This window comes from Miniopterus schreibersii (assembly GCF_964146895.1).
Source record: "Miniopterus schreibersii genome assembly, chromosome: 2".
In the NCBI taxonomy this organism is placed as follows: domain Eukaryota; kingdom Metazoa; phylum Chordata; class Mammalia; order Chiroptera; family Miniopteridae; genus Miniopterus; species Miniopterus schreibersii.
In genome coordinates, this window is record NC_138102.1 from 18392656 (window position 1) to 18416717 (window position 24062).

At 38.2% G+C, this 24062-nt stretch overlaps 1 protein-coding gene across 10 annotated transcripts in view; it reads left to right on the forward strand.

Moving 5' to 3' along the window:
• Window positions 1–24062, forward strand: part of UNC5D (unc-5 netrin receptor D) — a 680073-nt gene that overhangs the window by 229678 nt on the left and 426333 nt on the right. For 9 of the 10 annotated variants that reach the window (XR_013998001.1, XM_081125678.1, XM_081125672.1 and 6 more), the window contains exon 2: window positions 19645–19863. Coding sequence is in view for 9 of the 10 variants with exons in the window: in XM_081125678.1 (XP_080981804.1) it covers window positions 19645–19863 (219 nt within the window). In the remaining variant the exon portion in view is untranslated. Of the gene's footprint in view, window positions 1–7746; window positions 7883–19644; window positions 19864–24062 lie in introns of those variants that run through there. The other variant, XM_081125673.1, reaches the window with a different exon arrangement.

Genomic DNA, 24062 nt, shown 5'->3' on the forward strand with positions numbered 1-24062 from the left:
GATTATATGTATTTAGCATGTGACCCATTAGATTGGACAGTTATGCCTTCTGATATGTTGTACAAAGCCAATTTTCACTCTTTAGGCATTTATTTAGTTGATAAAAAAAGAGGGGGGTGATTATTTAGCATATAACCAAAGATATGTAAAGAATGTTTATAGCAGGATTGTCTTCAATAGCAAAACAAAAGAAAACAAGATAAATTTAAATTGCTATTGACAGAAGAATGTATAAACAAATCATGATATATTCACACGACAGAATTCGGCAGTGATTTTCAACCTTTTTCATCTCATGGCACATATAAACTAATTACTAAAATTCTACAGCACACCAATATATATATATATATATATATTTTTTTTTTTTCCAATCTGACAAAAAAAATAGGTATAATTTTATTCATTCACAGCAGATGGCTATTGTGTTGGCTGTTGTCATTTTTAATTTGATAATCTAAGGGAAAAGAGGTCAGTGCCCCTGACTAAATAGTCAAGTATTGCATGTTCTAAAAATTCTTGCAGCACACTGGTTGAAAATCACTAGAATATTGCAATGAAAATGCATGAACTCTAACCACATGCATTAGCAAGGATGAATTTTAAAAACAATGTTGAGTGCAAAAATATCAGAAGAGTAGGGAAAGCTAATAAATATATTAAAATATGTTCAACACAATTAGCCATTAGGAAAATACAAATCAAAACCATAATGGGATACCACTTAACTCTCAATGAGATTGCTGTAATATGTAAGAAAAATAATAACAAGTGTTAAAAAGGAAACGGAGAAATTTAAACATTTATACATTGCTGGTGGGAATACAACATGATTCAGCCACTGTGAAAAACAGTTGGCCGTTTCTTCAAGAGTTAAGCATGTAGTTACTGTATGACCCACCGTTTTCACCCCTAGGTATATATATAGAAGAAATGAAAACATATATCCACACAAACACCTTCATAATGTCCAAAGCAAAATTATTCACCACAGTGAAAATGTCCAAATGTCTATCAGCTGATGGATGGATAAACAATGCATATCCGTACAAATGGAATATTACTTGATAATAACAAGGAAGCACTGAGATATACTACAACATGGATGAACTTTGCAAACGTGCTAAATGAAAGAAGCCAGTTCCAAACGGTTACATATTATATGATTCCATTTACATAAAATGTCCAGAATAGGCAAATTCATAGAAAGAGAAGATAGATTAATGGTCTCCAGGGCCTGAGGTCAGGGGAGGAGGGATGACTGTGGTGGGTACAGGATTTATTTTTTGGGCTGATGAAAATATTCTAAACTTAGGTTTAGTGATGGTTACACAACTCTCGAATTGTACAATTTAAATGGGTGAATTTTATGATGGGGAATTATAGCTCGAGATTTTAAAAAAGTAATCAGACGAATGCATCCACTCTATCACAGTTTTTATAAAGTTCAGAAACAATCATTGAAATGTTTTCTAAAGTTGTATACCCATATTATAAAAACAAACATTAGGGAGGAATAGATCTGAAAAGAAAAAGAAAAAAGAAAAAAACCCCAGCATAGAGTGGCGGTCGTTACCACCGAGTTTCTGAGAGGGGGTCGTATCACAGAGAATCCCAGAGCAACGGTGTGGAAAATGTTTTACTCTCAGGCTGAGTGGTGTGTTACTTTCATTACCCTACTTTTTTCCTGATGTTTGCATTGCATAATTATTTTAATCAATACTTATTACTAAAAAGCTATCCGCTTCAAGTACTTAGAATTAAAAACTGAATGCAGCCGTCTCTGCCTTTGAAGGAGGTGGCCCTGGTGGCACATAGTGTTTATGCTATCCCTGCCCGTCAGAGGCCGGCAGGGAGGGACCAAGGGTGGCCCTCAGCAGGGAGAGCGCGGTGCGTCGCCAGCACGTGAAGGTGTGAAGGTGGTTTTGGTTGTATGGATTTGAATTTTTCTGTATTAGAAAATGGAGAGAATGCAACTTTTTTTCCTCAAAGTAAGGGTTTTTGTTTGGTTTTTGGTTTGCTCTTCAAGAGGAAGTAAGCAGACGAGGGAAGGGTGGGAGAGGTAAGAGAAAGACGACAAGGCCGCAGTGGGGTGAGCCATCCCTCTTCGGAGGTGACTGTCTGATGCCAAGTTTAGGCTCCGCGCCCCTGAAATGCAAATGCCCTCACGCTCCGGGGCATTGAATAATCCTGTTATCCAGCAAAGCTGTATCATGAGTAATCCGGACTTTTCTTTCTATTATCTGTTCTTTTTTATTGACGTATAATTGACATGAAGCAATATATTAGTTCCAGGTGTCCATCCTAATGATTCCATATTTGTATATATTATGAAATATTCACAATACATCTAGTTAACATCCATCACCACACATAGTTACAAATATTTTTTTGATGAGAAAATTAGGTATAGTCACCGTGACATTGATTTTATAACAGGGAGTTTGTACCTTTTCACCCACTTAACCCATTTTTCCTGCCCCTCGCCCTCTGGCAACCACCAATCTGTTCTCAGTATCTATTAGCTCTGGGTCTTAAACTTCTTGTTTTATTCTATTTTTTACATTCCACATGCAAGTGAGATTATATGGTATTTATCTTTCTCTGTCTGATTTATTTCACTTAGCATAATGCCTTCAGGCACCATCCATGTTGTCACAAATGGCAAAATTTCATTTTTTATGACTGAAGAATATTCCATTGCGTATGTGAGTGTGTGTTTGTATTGTAAATAGTGCTGTAATGAACATGGGGGTGCAGATATGTTTTTGAGTTACTGTTTTCATTTTCTTCAGTTAAATACGCAGAAGTGGTTACTGGATCATATGGTGGTTTTATTTTTAATTTTTGGGAGCCTCCTCAGACGGTTTATCAGTGGCTGCTCCAATTTATAATCCCAACAACAATGCACAGGGGTTCCCTTTTCTCTACCCTTGCCAACGCTCATTTTTTCTTGTCTTCTTGATAATGGCCATTCTCACAGGTATGAAGAGATATCTCATTGTGGTTTTGATTTGCCTTTCCCAGACAGTGAGTGATGTTGAGCACCTTTTCAGGTACCCATTGGCCATCTATCTTCTTTGGAAAAATGTTCGGATCCTCTGCCCATTTTTAAATATGATTGTTTTTGGTTTTTTGTTATTGTGTTGTATGAGTTCTTTACTTTAGATATTAGCCACTGATCAGATATATGATTTGCAAATATTTTTTTCTCATTTGGTAGGTTGTCCTTTCATTTTGTTGATGATTTTCTTTGCGGTGCCAATTTTTTTTTTAAAGAAATCATGGAAAAGGCCCGATTTTAAGATTGGTGATTGTGACACGGAAGAAGAATGGCATCCCTGACATGAAAAGTTAGTTGATAAACTGAATTAACTTAGAGAAAGAAAGAAAGACAGGAACTAAGAAATACAGAGATTAAGAGCAGTTGATCGGAACGAATGCTGTGATTTCCAACCCCATTGATCATTTGGTTGATGAGAATTTCATTTAAAACCCCATATGAATCTTACAAAATAATATATACCTGGGTTGCAAGATTATTCTGTCATCTAAAACATCCCTCCTGACCTCTTTAATATGTCTTTCTGTTTTTGTATGCCCGCTCTTCAAAACTGTAAACTTACATGGTATTTTAAGCAGCTGCTCTGAGGTTGTTACACACTTATCTAGATTGGGTCTCATCAGCACCTTAATGAACAAACTCTCTATAATCCAGCCTTAATCAAAATGTTTTTAAAAATTAGAGCAATGATCAGCTATCAGGCTCTATGTGCTTCTCTTGGATATTAAACTTCAGATCCCTTGAGGAACAATCCACATGATTATCTGAGTATCCAGAGTTGTAGATTGAATGACATCATGTTCCCCACCCACCCAAGCACTGCACACAACACCCCCCACTCATCCTAGTATCCTCATATAATAACCGCTAATTCTAAAAATTAACATTTAAAGGTGTTTATTTTGCTCTTAGGCTATTTTTAGAAGAAATTTTGTGACAATGCTTTAGACAACTGGTGTCTTACTTAGATGTCTAAAATCAGATTTCAGGAATCACTTTTCTAATCAGTTGTGCACCCCCTTGACAGTAATCTGATCCAAGCTCAGTTCTTCCTAGTCTTTGATGAGCTCTCATGTGGAGCCAAATCTAAATTCCCTCAAAGAGAGATGTTTCATTTGCCCTTTTTCTGATCAGTGGAGCCCTCACAGAACTCCTAGAGCTTGTGGAGATGATTACAATGAGCTCCGTGATTTCAACCAATTCCTAAAACGCCTTGGGATATTTTCACCCTGCAAGCTGTTTATGCAAAGAGGGGAAGTTTAATCTAGCAGGAAAGAAAGGTTTAAGCCAATTTGGGGTTTAAATGTCAGATTTTTTTTACTTGAATCTTAGTATTATATGCATTGAGATGTTTCTAGTTCCCTAACCTTGACTCTGTCATGAACTCATTGAGTATGCCTAGACAACTTAGGTTCTATGATTGGCACTTTTCTTGTCTGTAAACTATAAATTAATTGGATGATTTCTACAGTACCTTTTAGCATTAACACAAAAAGCTTCCAAAGACAGATTTGGACCACTCTGACCCTTTTTCTGCCTTCCCAAGAACCAAATGTCCATCTAGTCTTTTTCTTAAGTGTTTTTATTTCAAAACACAAGATAATACTGACTTTCACCCTTATTCGAAAAATTACTTGTAGACACCTGAATAATAGTATTTACCAATTAATGCTTATCTTTGCTAGTTACCAGCTTAACACAGTAAAGTATATTAAGTGGATCTAGAAGTATTTCCTTCTTCAACTGCTTTTAATGATTTAAGACCCATTTTTACTCATAATCACAATTGCATTGTTGTGTTGGCTTATCGAGAATATTAATTCACCATCAAAAAAGCAACTATGCAGAGATACTGCTGTAGCCGATAATTTTCAAAGAATGACAGATCTGATAATTCACTCGGAGGTCACATGGATAAAATCCTTTTGGAGTTTCAGAGCAACTTCAAATTCCTTGGAACCTCTGAAATTATGAATGCACTCTTTTGACTGCTTTTCTGCCTAATTAAGACCAAAAAAAAGTGAATGTGTTACTTCAAAGGTATTTAGTCATAGTAAAATCCAGTTCAGCTATTAAAAAAGAAAATCCTCTTTTCTCCTCCTGCCCTAGAATGTTCATAAAGAATCTACAAATACAGTCTGTTATTCCGTGTGTGTCCCAAATATAACTGGCCCAATTATCTTCATGTTTGGCTCATTAAGCATTGCACTCTTCTGTGACTCGCTGCAGTGTGACAGTGGCCCAGCCGTGAAACGGTTCCCCGAGAAGCAAAGGGAAAAAGCATAATTTTGTTCTGCTAGTTTTACCTTTTAAGTCTATTGCTGTCAATTGAGCTCCTTGCTTTGATGTATAATTAATCTAAGTGAAATCTAGTCGTCTCCACTTACTAATGGAAAACCAGTAATCTGCATTTGCAACAAGCTCAGCCCTTCACCCAAACTCAGGGCCCACATTTATCTTGAAGGTTTGTATTGCTCTCTGCAGTCTTAGGGAGAAACAGCGCATTCTTCAGAAAGTGGCTCCTGGAGTCCTTGGACACTCGAGTTATAATAAGAGTGGGGACTCTCCTCATCCATCTCACCTGGTTCCGTAATGCAGACAGGGCCTCAGAAGCACTGCACCTGGGAACCAAGTGCATTCCTAGGTCCAGGGACTGTGCCTCCTGTTGTGGTCCTCATAGCTGTCTCATGTGGGATTAGGGTGGGGTGGGGACTACAGACATAAGGTAATGGAAGACAAATGAGTGCTTTTGTTTTTTGCAATGTCATTTTAAGCTCTACAGAATTATTTCTAAGAATTTTAAATGTTGAGAACTAAAGGATGAATGTTTTTTTCCATACGAAGAAACTCTGTTTTCAGCCATCCAAGAAAAGGGAATTAAACAGGAAGGGTAAATGCTTCTCAGATACACTCGTTGTCTCTGCACATACGAGTCCCCCACCCCCCAATTTTTTGTGATGACCTGTGAATAGCCATTTTTCTCCAGCGCGTGTTGCATATTGATACACCTGATCTTTCGGTCCTCTCCGTGACTGCCTCTGTGCAGCTGCATGGCCAGGCACCCTGGCCTTCGCCCTGACCCTTCCATGTGTGAACGACTAAATGATTACCAGTGTTCATTACGGCTCAACATTTTGCCTCCCTTCACTTCTGCTTTTGTCACATTTTATTATTGGGTTTTCTCCATAATGTGAAATCACCTGAAAAAAACACAAAATTAATAAAAACTTATAAATCGCCCTCGGAGATATTGAATAGTAAACAGTTGCAGGCTCCTTGGTTACTTTTTTCTTGTTGTTCTGAGACTTCTAGGATCTTCCCGTATCCCTTTGCCTTAAGGACCTCCAGTGGCTTTAAATAGCTGCTGAACGAGGGGGCATTGTTGGGGCATTGTTGGCTTCTCGTGCCTCCTACGTGATAATTCCAGAGGCTGTTTCCCAAAAGATAGACAACTCTAACTAGGTTTTCTGTGACTTCTGGAATCAACTGGTCATTTTTATAGTCTACATAATTAGACATGCAGTGGAAAAAATCATTTCTAAGCCTTGGTTTGCTCTCGGTTTTCCATCCTATGAATTGTACTATGGGGATGAAATCATAATGAAGCACCTATCTGAGGATATTTTTCCCAGTGAGCAACTTGTAATGTCATTCTTGTCAGTGTCCTCTTGGCATCGTTGTGCTCTTGTGGACATTGTACTGTCAACTTTAACACTGTCTTAACACTGGTTTTTAATGTATTAATGTTTTTAAGTTGTCTTTAGTTATAGGTTCTAAGTGTGCTTTATTTCTACTTTGTAGTTACAATGTTAGATTCTAACCCTAAATATAAACACCCCCATTGGCCTCCTGTTTGCGAGCCCTTGGGCTGATGATTCTAGTTTTCCCTAAAGATCAATTCTAAATAATCATATTTATTCATACATCTTAGGATTTAGATATATCTGACACTATCTGAAAATTATATAGTCCCATTTTTAAGTAAGAACACCAGAAAATATTTTCTTCCTGGGATTCTGCAATGCCGCTGTTTCTGTAATTTTATATTTGAAATGGCCAGGAGAACACTGTTGTCAAAATTACTATTTTTATTTTTTTTAATTTTTTTATCCTCACCTGAGGATATTTTTTCTATTGCTTTTCAGAGAGAGTGGGAGAGAGAAAGACAGAAATATTGATGTGAGACACATTGATTGGTTGCCTCCTGCAGGCACCCCGACCAGGGCGAGGGATGGAGCCTACAACTGAGGCATGTGCCCTTGGCTGGAATGGAACCTGGGACCCTTCAGTCTGCAGGTTGATGCTCTAACCACTAAGCCAAACCGGCGAGGGCTCAAAATTCTTTTAATGTATATTAGGGCTATAAAAAAAAATTCTGAGCAACAGGGGAAAAAAAAGATGATAGTGTAGTAACATATACATCCATTCTTTCCCCTCTCTTTCTATCGCCACTTACCTAAAAAGAAAATTTTGATCCTGTCTGGACTCTATAAATCTTGGCCTTGAAAGTCACCTCTAGGTTAGGGAATGTTTCATTCCTTTTCGGGCACATTGACCCATTTGATTGATGGTTTAATATCTTCCCCCAAAGTACCAACTAATGTTGGTTGTTTCTTTTAATTTCAAAACCTGTTCAGTAGTAACACAGGTCATTTCCCATCTCCTGATCCACACCCTAGGTGCCAACAAAATTAAGTGCTTGCTGTAAGCCATAGATACCTGCAAGCAAGTGATCAACCCGTTGATGACAAACAGCAAACTGGAATGGCCTAACGACATGCACGTGGTTGTCTGATTCATGTTCATTTCCGCATGGAGGTAGGATGCTGAGATAGCTAAATAATTAAATCACATAATGTAATTAAACTGGCTCTATTAGAGTGCTCTCCCCCCTCCCCCATTCTTCTTGCTGACAGTATGCATACCAGGCTTCACCCCAGTGCAATTATGCTGAATAGTTAATACTTAGCTGCTCAAGTATGTAGTAGGCTTTTTTGTTGTTGCTGCTCTCCCCCCGCCCAAGCTCCATAAGTCAAATGCCAGATTTTCAAGGTACAGCTTCAGGTCTTCAGATGATATACATAGAGCTCTTTACCGAACACATTACGGCAAAAGACCAGTGGCCTTAATTCTCCGAGAACATTCAGGTCTCCAAAATTGGTCACTGGGTTATGATCTTAGATATTGCTTCATAAAGCAAAAGTAGGTACATTTTCAGGCCTTTCTTGAAGTGCCGCTGAGCATACTGGGCTCTTGCTCTAGCGATTCCTTCCTCACAGACAAAACACTGCAGGATGCAAACCAACGGGTCTCATCCTTCACCCATCATCCATTCCTTAACTTCCTTCAATAATTACCAGTAATATCCTAACAATAATTTCTATCACATACTGATTGCCTCTTTTATGTCCTATAATACCCTAGTCGGTTTATATTCACCTACTTGAATGTACACGATAGCCTCGTGGTACTTTACCCTTTAAAAGACGGCATTTAAAAGACAGCATCATACAAACTCCATATATTTTCCAGGATCAACTGTACAAATAATGGTTTCTTTCCTTTTGCCTGTAAAAAAGAACGTATATGCTTAGGTTTCTGAGTATTTACTGTTCTCTTCCTACATGGGGTAAAATGGAGCATGAGGTAGGTTAGATATTTTGAAAGTCATGTAACTCATTGGTAAGAAAGCCTGGATTTGGGTCTAGCGCCAACTCCAAAGCCCACGTTTGTTCCCTTGCCTCAGACTGCCTCTTGATAAAAGATATCAGGAAGACCAATATTTTGTGCTTCCGTTACAACTTAGTATAAACCTGTTTTTAACAGTGTCTAGCGTCTTCTCTAAGGAGGATAATTCTACCAGTTCCACCTCCTGTCAATTCAAATCAGGTCACAACTTCTGTTGCTGGTCACTAGTGCCATATGGTGTCTTACCAGCCTTTACTGAATACCACATCCCAGCAGGCTCAACTAAATCCCTAAAGGGGGAAGAATAACAAAGGAATTAAAGGATTTCGTATGAGCATCATCCTCATATCAGCATCACAGGTGGTTGCTGGAAGGAGGTCTTCATTCAGCAAAGAGGGTCATCTCTCTGAGAAATGAAAGAGAAACGCTGCTCCCTTTCCTCTGCCTTATGAATCCTCTACATAACATACTGATTTTTTTTTAGAGGGTGTAATTTTTCCTCCATAAGGCATTTTTATCTAGAGCTAGCCATTTGGGTCACTCTTCTGTTGCTTTTGGAGTAGTGGAACTGACCTCCTGATTGCTGTAACTTCACATTGGTAAAAGATGAAGGAATTAACTGATTGGAAGAAATAACAGGAGAAGTAAGGAGTTACTGGTATTAATAAGCACTTGATACTTAAACTGTGGAATCTGTACCTTCAAGTTACATTTTACCTTTACAGATTATACAACTACCTACGTTCATCTTCATATACTATAAAACAAAATCAAAATGGTAAAAATATGAGTATGCAATTTATAAAAAATCAAATTAGTTAATAAACATGTTTTAATATTCAACTTGGCTGGTAATGGAGATGCATATATTATAAACATTACTATTTATTTTTACCCATCAATTTAAAAAAATCCCCAAAATATCATGTTCAGTGCTGGTGGGTATGAGGAAAATTGGAAATCTCCTATCATGCTGGTGGCTGTGTCAGTTTGCATAGTCCTTTGGAAAATTAATTCATCCGTACATCGTATGTATTTAAGACATCTTTGTTGCAACGATAGCGGTCACAAGGTTTCATCACAGCTCCATTTATCTGATTGTCTATTTAGATTCCCACTTCCTTTGCCTTTGTGGAACCCGGAGACTAGAGGAAGGTGCATTGATGCACATGAATAATTACATAGTAGCACAAAGTATTACCGAAGGTTAAAGAAGAGGGGTGCCACCCAGAGTTCCGGATGTTCCAGTGGGGCTTTTCATGTATGAGGTGTCAACTAAGCTAAACCTGAAGGGTGAGAAAGGACTTTAAGCAACATGGGAGATTAGTACTTTAGGCAGAAGGAAAAGCATGGGTGCAGGTCCCAGGTGAAGAGTATTTGCTTCTGGAAGACTTGAGAGACAGTCCCAATAGCCTCCTGTTGGTGAGGTGACTGGGCATGAAGCTACAGATTTAAGCACACACCAGCTCATGAAAAAGCCATGACAAATAGGGATCTTATCCAAAGGATCAGAGGGCTTTAAGACAGAATGATGTATTTGCATTTGCACTTTGGAAAGCCCATACTGCTTGCAGTGTGTAGAATGACTGAAGTAGGACCAGCAAGAGTGATGGAGAAGAGAGTTGAGACCAATCATAGTAATTTAGGGGAATGATGGTGGTGACCAGGGTAGTTGGCATAGGGATGAAGAGCGGTTACTGAGTTTGGAAGATATTTAGGAGACAGAACTATCAGGGCTTAGTTGTGAATTGGATGTTGGGGCTGAGAAGGGAAAAAGTAGGTGATGCCCAGATTCCAGTGTGGGGGTCTCAGTGACCATTAGGGCCATTCTTTGATTTAGGGAATATAGGCCAAAGAATGGGTCTAGGGGGCTAAGCAATAAGGACTGTTTTAGGAAGAATTTTGAGGGATCTGTAGGGACATTTAGGTGGGTACATCTAAAGGTTATTTAATGTACTGATTTGAAGCTCCAGAGAGAGAACTGTGTTGAAGTTATAAATTCAGGTGTAATCAGGGTACAGATGATAAGTGGAGACCCATAATAATATAAAGCAGACATTTGGAAATAACTAAATATTAAACAGTAAGGAAATGGCAAGATAAAAACTGACATATCTACTCTCAACCATTAATAATTGGTTTAATGAGAAATGACTAATACCATGAAAAATTGAAATAACATTTTACAAATATTTATGCACCGTATATACAAAAAGCCAAAATATTAAATATACATCTGAAAAAGAAAGATGAGAATGAAATGTATTAGTCTTTGGAAATCGGGTGACTATATATATATCTATAAAACTGATGCTTTTTCTATAATTTAGCATTTTATAATAAGCCATAGTTTTCAATAGAAAATACATCATGAAATGTTAAAGACTTTTTTTTTTTCATTGTACTTGATTTTACTGGAATGTTTGCAAGTTACAAGGTCATCATGAAAGATATTTTACAAGATTGTTTTCTGGGTAAAATTTCTCACTGTACGATAATACAAAATTCAGTTGTAAATTTAATCTTTTGTGTTTCACCCAAACAAAAGCAGCACAGTAGAATGGAGAAAATACTATTCTAGATGCCAATAGAGAGATTTTAACTAAGTCTGCTCCATAGAACTCTCCAACAATCTGTTTAACCTCTGAGGGCCTGGATGGCTTCTAAGATAAGAGAGTTGGCCCAGATTTTATCTAAGATAAACTCCCAATTTATTTTGCCTGAGTCCAGATCACATACAGAATATCCTATCAAACACATTCCCGTCAAATCGGCCCACATTCACATTTTGAGACATGCAACTAACTGGTCACAACCTGAGCTTTTAAAATGTGACCTGACATCTAATGGAGATGTACATTTCAAAGGGAATTTAGTATTTATTCCTTAGGCTTTTGTTTCCCCCTCTTGTTTCTTCTTCTTGTCGTAAAAAGATTGAAAGTCCCTGCTGTATTAGTGTGCAGAACATAAACCACAAAGCTCTTCCCGAAAGGTAATTTTCCAAGAATGAAAAATCGGAGAATGGTGTTTGATTGTTTGATTTTCTGTCATTCAATGTTGTATTAAAACAACCATTTTTCCATAACTGTGAATGGCCTCGCTCTTGAAAACTGTCACTAACAAATGAAAGGCGATAGCACTTTGAAAGCAAAGCCTTTCCCAAATCCCATAAGGTTTTCAGATGAATTTGAAAACTAGTCAGTGGTACATATTCATACACAAATGTATCCATTATTGGGAAAAAAATTAAGAAACACTATGTAAGCTCCATCTCATCCACCATTTTCAGCAAGATATCACTCTTTTTTTACATTTAAAAATGAATATTTTTCTAAATCTTATAATCTAATTCTTTACTTTTTTCCCCCTAAGGAAATATTTATTTAGTTTTTCCTGATTTATGAATTTAGTACAATAGAAGTTAGATCCAGGAAGTAAAATCTAGAAGTTGCTATAGTTTACAGGGCCTTTATTATATCTTTCACTGGAAGAGAGAACTGTGTGTGTGTGTGTGTGTGTGTGTGTGTATTTTTTCCGATTCTAAGTGCTTATTTTAGAACACATTTAAACACATAGAAAACGCAAAACACTTAATAAAAATTTAAATCATCAATAATCCTATGACACATAGAAAACTATTGGGCTGAATTTGGCCTCTTCAGAGTTTCTTTGGAGACACTGTTACGGGAACAGGCGCCTCATGCTAAGTCTGATTGTGCATTGCTCGGTTCCATTAAGGGACAAGGCCTTCCATGGGAACTGGTGTAAAATCTCTAGCCTAGACCCAGTTTGAGAACTCAAATTTGCATGTAACTCAAGCAAGAGCTTAAATGGTGGTTGCAATTTAAAAACCAAACCCAAACAAAAAACTTCCCCTGTGACCTTGGGAGCTATGTCCCCTGTGTCACTGTGGCTGAAAGAATCACTGTGTGCTATCTTTGTATTAGAACCAACTTGGTCCCTCCCTCATTCAAAGTATATACACAGAATCACTTTAAACTGGCCTTAGGGTGCCTACTGCAAACCAAGGCAGCTGTCTGTAATTTGGTGGTTACTTTACCTCGACAGCTCAGAAAGCCCTTAGTGAAAAGCACATAGAAATGAGAGATGTTCGAGTTAATTAGGGCCAGGGGTTTAGTGCAAATCTTAAAGTAAACTCTGCAAACTATGAACTTTAATGAAGGTGACATTTAGCTCTATCTAACTTCCACCCCAAATACTCACGGCACACGTGGGCCCCTGCCATGACATGCCTTAGAGTGCCTTCTCCAATGCCTTCTGTTCAGCCCACATCCAAATCCAAACCTTGCTGGAATGCAATCTTCCCTGTGATGCCTGTCGCGGCCCTTCCAAGGAAAGTTAGGCGCTCGCTTTCCCTCTCTCTCCCTCTCTGCCTATCCTTCCTCTGTGCTGCGGTGACCCTTTGTGTATACTTCCAGAATACTGTTAGCATGTTCGTCATTGCTCTGTAATTATTTGTCTCTAATTTGAGTCTGTGAGCTCCTTGAGGAAATTAACTATGTCTGAGTGATCTTTGAATGCAGAGTACCTAGAACTGCCTAACCTTAGTAGGCATGCCACACATATGTCAAATAAAAAGAATTGAATATGTTAAGTAAGGTATATTGTGGTAATTTGGGGGCTAATTAATGTGCTTTTATAAACTCCACTGAAATCTGAAGTTTCTTGTTTGAGAAACTAAGAGTAGCTCTTCAGGTTTCTTGGAATGTGTTGTGTTGTTACCGTCTTCCACTCTGCAGATTTTAAGATCTTTTAAGATCTACTCGATGGAATAATATCTTAGGCTCAAAATATATAAGATCGACACAGGTGAGGGGAACTATGCAAATGCAGTGATATAAAACATTTTCATTTTCATTAGGGGTTGGGATGAAGGCAGAATAGTTTCTGAGTTTAAAAAAAAGAAAACTTTTATTGGGGCCAAGGGAAAGAGTCTGTGTTTCATAAATTACATTAAATATTTGGTATGTAAAATTCCGGCTGTTGTTCTTCATTAAATGGGTACAGTGAATCCCCCCTCTAATTAAGTAACCAGATGGAGATAAGTCACATTTACATAAATGAAAGCAGAGAGCCCAGCTCTATAGTGTTGTCTTAGATTATGTAACTTGGTTTCCCTAGTATGGCTTTCTACTCTGACTTGCACTTTGCTGTGAGCCAATATGCTCACAGACTTTGAGTAGAGTTTAAAGAGATATTTCTAAATTACCTTGCTTCTATATATTGCATCGAGAGGTGCTCTAGAATACTATGAAATCTCCTGTGATTAATAACTGATTACCTATTAAAGCCAATAGTATTCAGGTGTGGCCAACAAGAAGTCCACTGTGTATCATTACACTGCTTTATAGGAGGACCCTGTACCTGGAATATGGTGTAACCATTCACTATCTGTTTATTGAATAAATAAACACTTCAAAGCATGTTTTCAGAGATTTTGACCTAAAATAATTTTACTAACATACATTTAGATAGCAAATAGTAAAGAAATGATATAAACTGCAGTTCATATCATAAGGGCTCTGGGATGAAAATAATAATAGTAATCATAAAATTGAAGTATAAGTATTAGGATAATAATTTGGGGAAAGGAAATCTTAGAGGTCATATTTATAATTCCTTTTTCTTTGTTTATTCTTATTTATCCAGGCCGTGATGCTGATGGTGGTGGTAGCGATGGCACTTTATATTTACGTAACATTTAACCATATAGTATTTTTAACATATATTATCTCACTTGAACATATATTATCTCACATCACAAAACACTGACTAATAAATTTTTATTGCCCATTTTTATGGATGAGGAAATGGAACCTCAGAATTAAGTTACTCACCTAAGGTCACAGAGTTAACCAGGACTTTAAGTTATTTGATTCTAAAGTTCTTTTGTTTTACCAGATGTAATCTTTGTATATGGTAAGACTTTGGAACAAATAATAATGTTTCATACCAGTGAGAAGACAAGAGTACTTTGGAGACAGAAAAGAAAAATGAAATGTATTTCAAAGTACTCTTAGGAAAAAAGTACAAAAATAATTTAGAATTTCTCATAATCTGGTGAAACTCAATTTAATCTACACTCTAACCCCATGGAGTACCAGCATACAGCACCAGAGTTTTACAAATCCCAGTACATGACTGGCCTCCAGGGTTCCCAAACCCATTACAGATTTAACAGATCAAATGGTCACATGTTGGGAGTTTTATGGTTCAACATAATGGAATGACAGTGCCCGGAGCCCAGTCCCTTCATCTTGCTGAGGTTCGCTGCCTACTGTTAGATTCCTTGTATTTTAATTGGCATTTTAGCGGTTAAATATTTCTGCATAAAAAGAGATGAAACGATTTCCAAATGAAACATAGAAAAATCCTTCTCATTATTTTAGTCTCAAACAACACTTATTCTTTGACTTCTTTTGTCTGTTCCTGACTTTAGTGAGGATGCCTAGTCAGTTGAATACAATTAGTTGAGTTCTTGCTGTGCTGTTCTCTCCAAAATATTTATTTTTCAACATCATCTCTGGATGTGACCATAACACACCCATCTTGACCTGGAATCACAGTCTAGCTGAGAGGATAACTGAGTGATCTCTAAGATGACTGTCAACCTACTGTAAGCGGTGAGGTGCCACACACATAATACATCACTTTATGAACTGCTTGTTATTGCCATAAGGCAGGCACTCACTAAATTTACAGTATCAGACTTCTAAAAGTCCATTCATCTGAAATGAACTGAAATGGAATGGTGAGGTGGTTGGAGCGGAGTCAGAGACTTGTGTTCAAATTATGTGCCACCATTTACTAGCTATATGACCTTAGACAAAACACATAATTGAAGCATTTCCTCAAATGCAAAATGGAACATTTCCAGTACCAACCCCAGAGAACTGCTGTGAAGCTTAAATGGCTTAATCCATGCACAAGGCTTATTACCATAACCTGCAATCACTCAATAAATGGCAGCTTTTATTTTTACTTTCTGCTAGCAGAGTTTCCACGTCTTTTAGTTTACCAAAATTCTTTTCTTTTACACTTAGAACACTGAGTTTTAATTACATGAAGTTTGGAGCTCTGGCTTTTTTAAGAAGAAAGATCTAGTTGTCTGGATAGGAGATGTTTTCTGCAAAAACAACAGAATATCTGACTATTAGTAGCTTAAATAGAGATTTTTTAAAAAGTTATTCTGCCCAGGCTGGGTGTCTCAGTTAGTTGGAGCATTGTCCCATACACCAAAAGGTTTCAGGTTTGATTCCTAGTCAGGGCACATACCTAGGTTGCAGGTTTGATCCTTGGTCGGGCACATGTGGAAGCAACCGATTGCAGTGTTTCTTACATTGATGCCTCTCTCCCCCTCTCCCCTCCCCTCCCTTCTCTCTAAAATCAATAAAAACATATCCTCAGGTAAGGATTAAAAAAATAAGTTATCTGGAGGTGGATGCCTCAGTATTGTCAGAGCTGGTACATCTGTGCCCCTCATAATCTTCCCAGTTAAGGGCAGGAATGAAAGAGCAGGGTCAGGAAAATAAAAGCTTTCTCAGAAACTTCTGCTTGTGACTCATTTGCTGGATCGGTGCTGCATTCTTGCCTGCAGAAAGTAAACTGAATCCGGACTTGCAGTCTCTGCTGTAGGAGTGGTACTGGAGAAGACAGGGTTGGGTCAGACAGCTGCCAACATTTTTCAGACCAGGTTTAAAACTTTTCTCTGAATTACTCTGTACAGTGGTAACTGTACAGAGATTACAAGTAAATTTACTGGGAAGCCAAAAAGTATTCATGCAGTCTTCCATAAAACTATTTATTAAAGTCTCACCTCCCCGCTCCTCCTGTAAAGAACAGGATCTGTCAGCAGCCCAGCCACATAAAAGTTCCCACTTAAGTTCCTTTCTTTCCTTCCCTTTGCTTGGTGACTCCCCTGAGAATTTCCTGAACAGTTCAGTTCTAAGCCATAGGTGGGGCTGAGCATGACAGGCATCCTCTGAGGCTAGAGGGAGGGAGGCTACTGAGCCCCTGGGGTGAGGAAGGAGAGGCCGCTGGGAGAATCCAGCCTTCTTGCTGCAGAGAAGCCACCTGAAGGGCAGGGCATTGCTGCCCAGGAACTGGAGCCTGAGCCCAGTGAGGAACTTGGGGATGGAAAAGGGGGGGATAGGGAACACTGTCAGGTAAACATCACTCCCAACACTTCACTGTGCAAAGCAAAAAATAAAAATTTTTAAAAACCGACTTCTTTCTGCTTTCACTTATGGCATTTGTTTGTTAGAAGGATACAAATAAGTGGTAGTACATGTACAAATATATACCTGCAATCTCTCACCTCCCCACTGCCCCCCTAATAAATTGATTTTCTTTCTTTGTTTCTTGTTTGCATGGATCCTGGCCCTTTTCCTACTTATGCATGATTTTGACATAGCTTCAATAATAAAGATATAATGTTGCATTCTGCCTTTAAAAAATTTTCTGCTCTGAATATTAAGATTGATTGATTCTTAATGGAAGTCCTTGAGCTAGCCTGCCAACTTTTCCATTCCATTCTCCTGCTCTGTGTTTCAGATGAAGGCTGACTTGTTACTTTATCTAAAGGGCATTTATTAAAATAGCGGGAGGGTATCCTAATTGCTTTCAGATCTCTCTGTTTTTGTGAATGGGGTGGTTAAAATTTGATTTATCTTATGATCTAGTGCCTTTATTTGTCTTTTTTTTTTTATGCTGGGTAACTATGTGCTCACTATTTGCTTGGAGATTGTTCTATATGATTTCCACCCCCCATTTAAGTAGTTATGTCAAACATCATGCATTGTTACTAGTTAAGCAAAAATTCTTAGTTCAAAATGTGTGACTGTGGCTGTTTGGTATATATTCTTTATCAGGTGACCATTTTCTGCAACAATGAATTACTTTGGACAGAGCTCAAGTCCCTGATGAGTGTGAGCTGTTCAATACCCATATAAAATCTTTAATACCTTTGTCATTTTCTCTAATGCATTGATTTACAAAAGCCTGAGGGGACTTGGTATTTATTGGGGATGGAAATCGGCATGAACAGTCAGCAACAAAATGAATTAATATATGGTATGTTTTATGAAGTCCGTTGTAAATATAATTTAAAACATTTTTTAAAAAACCCTCTCAGATTCTATCCTGAAACCCATCTTATTCCATGTGTTATATACATATTTTATTTTTTGAGTGACTTTATTGTACTTTTATGACACACTATTTGCTCGCTTACTACTTAGAGTATTTGCTTTATGATGATTTTTGGCACTTCCAATTACTTACACATGAATAAACTTTTCTAATACAATTGTATTTTAAAGCTTATAGCATCTTAAATTATTATTTTCCCCCCTTAAGTTGATGTATTTTATGGAAAAAATAGTTTGGAGAACCATACAATTTTTATGTTTAATTTATTGTAGTGGCACAAATAGTGCTCGTATGATCCTATTGGCAAGGAGCCTTTTTTATAACTGTTCCTTTATTTTCTTTCTTACACAAAAATATAATTATAGGCAGCCATACCTCTGTGTCCTAGCCCCCCTTCTTTTTACATTTGAGAGTGCTCCCTTAAAAAGTTTTAAAACAAGACAGTATTCCTAATGTTGTGAATTATGTTTGCCTTTGACGATGCTTGCTGATTTACATTGTTTTTATTTGTGCATTTGTTTTATGGTAGGCAGTATATTTATTGCAGTGATAGTGGCGGATGACTTACAGTGCTGGCCAGTGTGAATATGAGGTTCTGTTTGTTCAGAATCACACTGATAGCCTACGGAGTGAGATTGGGTCACAGGGCGCACCCTGTCTCCTAGGCTCTCTCCTGATGCACTGGGTTGTTCTTACAGTGGTTTTACTAGGTTAATTTTCCCCAGCTTAATCCTAAGACTGGTTTGCTTTGAATGGGAATGACCCTTTCCAGGGCCTGGTTGATGTTGGTACTGAAATCCTTGCATTCTTTGTTCTTGCTCTGCAATGGCCATTGGAAGGCACAGATACCATTCTTCTCGGTCATCTCCATATTGCTCAGCAGCCAGAACTTTCTTCCCTCGACTTTAAGGTCATTTGCTTGGACTTAAGTCCTTGCTAAATGTAGTGAATAGGCAATGAAGCAAAGTCTGGAGTCCTGCCTTTACCAAAATATAAAAAATATTGCTTTACTCCACTCATCAGTTCCCTCAATTTAGGGGAAAATCATCTCTCTCTCTCTCTCTCTCTCTCCCTTTTGAGCAAATGTGATTATAAGTCCTCAACTAAAAGTACATAGCTATTTTAGTGATTGTAGTTCTTAGCCTTGAAAGTGAGATTCATAGTATATAGGGAAGGAGTACTGGGGTAGAGAACAGTGGCCAACAACAGACAGAACAATGTGCCTTCCTTTCATAGTTTAGTTCAGTTGGTGAGTTTTGGGAAGAAACCTTATCCAAGGTGGAATAGCAGATGACCTCCAAAGTTTCATAGGTAAGGAAAGCGGACAATTTGGAATTGTCTGGATGTGTCTTATGACTGCGCATCCTCCATCAACATGCCTTTATTCACACTTGTGGGAGCACCACATTTGTTTCACATTATTTTATTGAACACCTTGAGGTACCACTCACCAGACTGAATCTTAAGAGTCAGCTTCTCAGGACACTGATATTTATCTCAGTTCTTTCAGCAAAGGGGGGGGGGGGGCTCCTGTTCATTATTTTCATTTTTCCAGTGACACTGGAAAATAATTCACCTACACAGGCCTTATGAGCCTGCTGTATTAATATGATGCAGAGGTTTTCAGCAAAGATTCTTAGAACTGGTGTGGGTTGTGCTTTGTGCCCTGATGTATGTGCCGCCAGTGTAGGCTCTTTCTAATTTCTTCCTTAATTTTGCAGGAACTGACAATGGCGAAGCCCTCCCTGAATCCATCCCATCAGCTCCTGGGACACTGCCTCATTTCATAGAGGAGCCAGACGATGCTTATATCATCAAGAGCAACCCCATTGCACTGAGGTGCAAAGCAAGGCCAGCCATGCAGATATTCTTCAAATGCAATGGCGAGTGGGTCCATCAAAATGAGCATGTCTCTGAGGAGAGTCTGGATGAGAGTTCAGGTAAGAGTGTGAAGAATCCATTGATAGCTCTTCAGATCCTCATATTTCAATTTATGTAAGACACCCATCATTGTCTAAATTGAATAAAGTGCAATCATCTCTTTAAATGGCCCCACAGCTCCTTTGCTAGTCGCCTCCCTATGGCACAGGGGCATTGCTTTTTCCTGCTCTGTGTGACTTTGACACCTAATTTTGCATGGAAGTTAATAGTCTCACTAGAAATAAAGTCAGGCAGTCCCTTTTCTCATTTTTGAGTTCTAAATATCTTTGAAGACAAATCTTCCACCAAGCAAATGCCTTTTTAAGCGGCATAATTTCAGTTTCTTTAATCTTTCCTCCTAGATAGTATTCTTGCGTATTTCCTTCACAGTCAGTGGTTTCTGAGTCTTAAGTTCTTTTGGTTACTGGGTAATGATAAAGCCCAAGTTAGATTACCAGACTTAAACAGAATCTCCAGTATAAAATAATTTTAGGCCCATCTTTTCTTCATTAGTTTGGCTATTGTGGCTGACGAGTGGTGATGATGAGATTAATGATCATACTAGCTAATGTTTATCAAGCACTTCCTATGAACTAGGACGTATCTAAGCATTTGACAGATAGTATCTTACTGTCTTTGCAGTAGTCCTCTGGGTAGGAAACTGAGGCTCTAAGAGATTAAGTAAACTATGGGCTTGTGCTGAATTTCAGAGCAAGATCATTTGACTCAAAGCTTTTAAAAAATTACAACGTTTTATATTTTAGTGTATAACAGAAACGGTATATGCTTTTGAACTTTGGCTCCTCAGACTACCTGAAAATTTAGTCTCATTCTAAATCCAATCTGGTCTCACCCTAGATTATTAATTTAATTAGTTCCGATTCACTCAATAGATAATTAGACTTTAATAAGTAAAAAGAAAAAAAGGAGTATAATTAGGAAGTTTCAGTTCAGTTTAATTTATTAGCTATATGCCAGTGCCATTCAATACACTAGGTTAGGCCTTTCAAAGTATTCAAAGAAGGGTAAGATGCAAACACTGATCTCTGGGGCTTTACACCTTCAGATAAGTGTAAGATCAATATACCCATAGTGCAGTACATATTAAATGTCCAAGAGAGAGGTAGATGGTGCTGTAAAGGAAAAGAAAAAAAATCACATGTAACTAGGACTATCAGGAAAGGTATGGAAGCAATAGCATTTGAAAGGGACATTGATGAGTGTGAAATTCAAATAGACCCCAGTGGTGCTCACTAAGTGGACCGAAAGGAGTCTGGGGAGTCTTAAGTTCAACATCAGCAAACAAAAGAAGGCTTGACATGTGTTAACAGAAGTTTGGTTTGGTTAAAATATAAAATTGATGTTAGAGAATAGCAGCTAATAGCTGGAAAAGTTTGTTCTATTAATGGCATGAAAACCCTCCAGTACCAGAGTGAGGAGTTCTTTACTTACTTTTATGGATACTTTGCTGGTGATGGGAGTTAATTATATGGACAGTGGCTGGAGCTCCGCTTCCAAGGATGAATCTGGCCCAACTTTTCGAATGGTAAGAAGCAAAGAGAACAGGGAAGTGAGGAGACTTGAATAATTTGGTTGAGAAAAAGTAGGGTCTGTTTCTAGAATGGTGACCACAGAAATAAGGAGTAGAAATCCAGTATGGGAAGCACGTTAACATATGAGACCTAATAGCTGACTGAGTGAATGAAAAAGTTGGGGGAATAAAAATTAATCTCTTAAAGAAGCAGAGGGTAATGCAATTAATATAATGAATTACATCAGCAAAGAGAAAAGTGTCATTTTTTGGACAAGCTGAATTTTAAATACTTCTGGGATATAATGAGGAGGTGTAGGTCTGGAATTGGGTAGAGCTCAGAGATAGAAAAGTGGAATTGGTAATCATCAATAAAGAATGAAATCAGGGAGACGGAGGAGTTGTCAAGAGAGAACAGGTGATATGAAAAGGGAATGGATCTAGAGAAATACCTCCGTAGGAGTCGGGGGGGCATAGTCAGCAGCTGACAAGGGAGTAAGCACAATGTGTGCTGTGTTCCAAAGCCGAAGGGGAAAATTATTACAAAGAGATCTTCACGTAATACTCTGTCTCTGCCTAGGAATCAATAAAGAGGAAGGCAAAAAGCTACATATATATACAAGCAGTGTTAAATATTGTACAGCTCTGAACCAACTTGGGATTGCAGTGTAAATGCATAATGTTAGAAGGCAGAGAAACACCTAAAGCCTTATCACGATCCCCTGTTCGTTCCAGTGTGGAACTAGTATGAGGAAGGGGAAAAAAGTGCCAGTTTTAAAGCTGTTGTTTTATAGACCAAAAAGATGCTTAGAGCTCTGGAATCTAAATGTGAGAACTGGAAGGGATCTTAGTGATAACCTAACATCCCTATTTTATCCATTAAAAGTCTTAAGTTCCAAGAGATATAACTGGTTCGTGGCATAGCTCTTTCTAGAACCTGTATCTCCTGATTGGCACTTCAGATATACTTCCTTGACATATAAGCCACCTTTACAACCAGATTCCTCTGTTCTTCTTCTCAATGAAAACATTGCCAGATTCCTTTACTGACAAAAGGATGAGTTTCAGCACATGGCTCATCATTTCCCATCATGATCTGTTTAGTGTTTCAATTTCCTGAGTGTATCATCCTATAGTTGTCCCCTTGGAATTTATTTATTCTTGTCCGTATCTGCCATCTCTGTAAAGGCCAATCGTTTTTTCTGTGTCATGTTTATGGCACTGTTAGACAAAAGTTTATTACAACCAAAGATACAGAGACATTTTCAGGATTCCAGATATAGTTGAGGTTTTTGTTTGTTGCTGTTTTGCTTTGTTTTTTTAAGATGGATTTGGCGTAATCAAGGCCAAATTTGGTGTAATCAAAAGACAGCACATCAAATCTTGATGTCAGGAAAGATTCTGCTTTTGTGCCCCCAAGGTTGGGATCCTGATAGATCTGTTGCTGGGAGAGACTGAGTCACAAACAATAGGAGTCTCACTTATCTGGACACGAAAATTTCAAAGGAAGACTCTGAAATTTGGGAGAGAGCAACAACGGGAACAGCATTTACCACATAAGCAAAAGCCTATGAAACAATAGAGCATATGAAAGGTTCATGTATCATGTACTCAATTAGTCCAACTGGAAAGGACTCAAATACCAGTGGCTCAGTGGGGCTGTCTGTTTAATCCTCAGATGTGTCTGTCCTAGATTTTGCCCAGTAATGAACTCAAAATAGCGGAGTCCCATTGGGTGAACTGCTCCAAATGAAAGAGAGGAAGAATGTTGAAAAATGATCATCTATTTTTTATACCACTGCTAGAAAATCCTATATCCGGTCTCATTTAAAGACCCCTGGATAAGTATTGCGAGCCACCCCGACACTGCCCTCTTGTAATTTCGCGGCGCTCTGTTTTGTTATTGCTTCCCCCTTTTAATTCCCCTCGCATTGCTAGGCAACCCCATGTCTTGCAGACAGCGGCGGTGATTATATTCTCTGTCTCCATGTAAAAGCCTTACCTCTCCACTTCCTACATGTAAGAAAAAAAGACCAATAAAAAGTCGCAAATTCCAAAGGAACTGGAAAGAACAAAAATTCATAAATGACAAAATCTGAAGAGATTATATACCATTTTTTAACAATGCTGTTGAGAACGAATTTAAATTTTAACAGCTGCCTTTTTGAAAAGAATTTAATAAGCACAACCTTTTCTTCCAAGTCATTTTGATTGAATCAATAGGGAAGAAAGGTCTCTCCCTAAACAGTTTTCGTCTGTGCAGTTAATGAAAACCGCTGTCTACCGCACACTGCAATTATGTTTCCTAGGCTCTGTATTAATAGTGGGGTAGTGGAAAGTGGAGCAAGATGAGTGGAGATATTATACCCAAAACCAATACATAAGTGCAATTAAAGTTGGAAACAAAATGGCCTCAGGTATTGAAAAATAGATGCATTACTTCCCTTGGGTTCTTCAATGCCGAGCTTGAGCTCAGGGCTTCACTACCCTTACAGACTTAATGACTTTTGATTGGGTCTGTAAAATAATTCCTGCCCATCCAGCAGCAGTGAGTGAGCTGGGAGACCAAGGACAGTGAGACCGCATTTGACCAGAGGTAGAGAAATATCTGTATTCTTTTAAGAAGTTGGATATAACTGCTTATATATCTTTGGCCAATGCAGTCTCCATTTCTCAAATCCCAGAGGG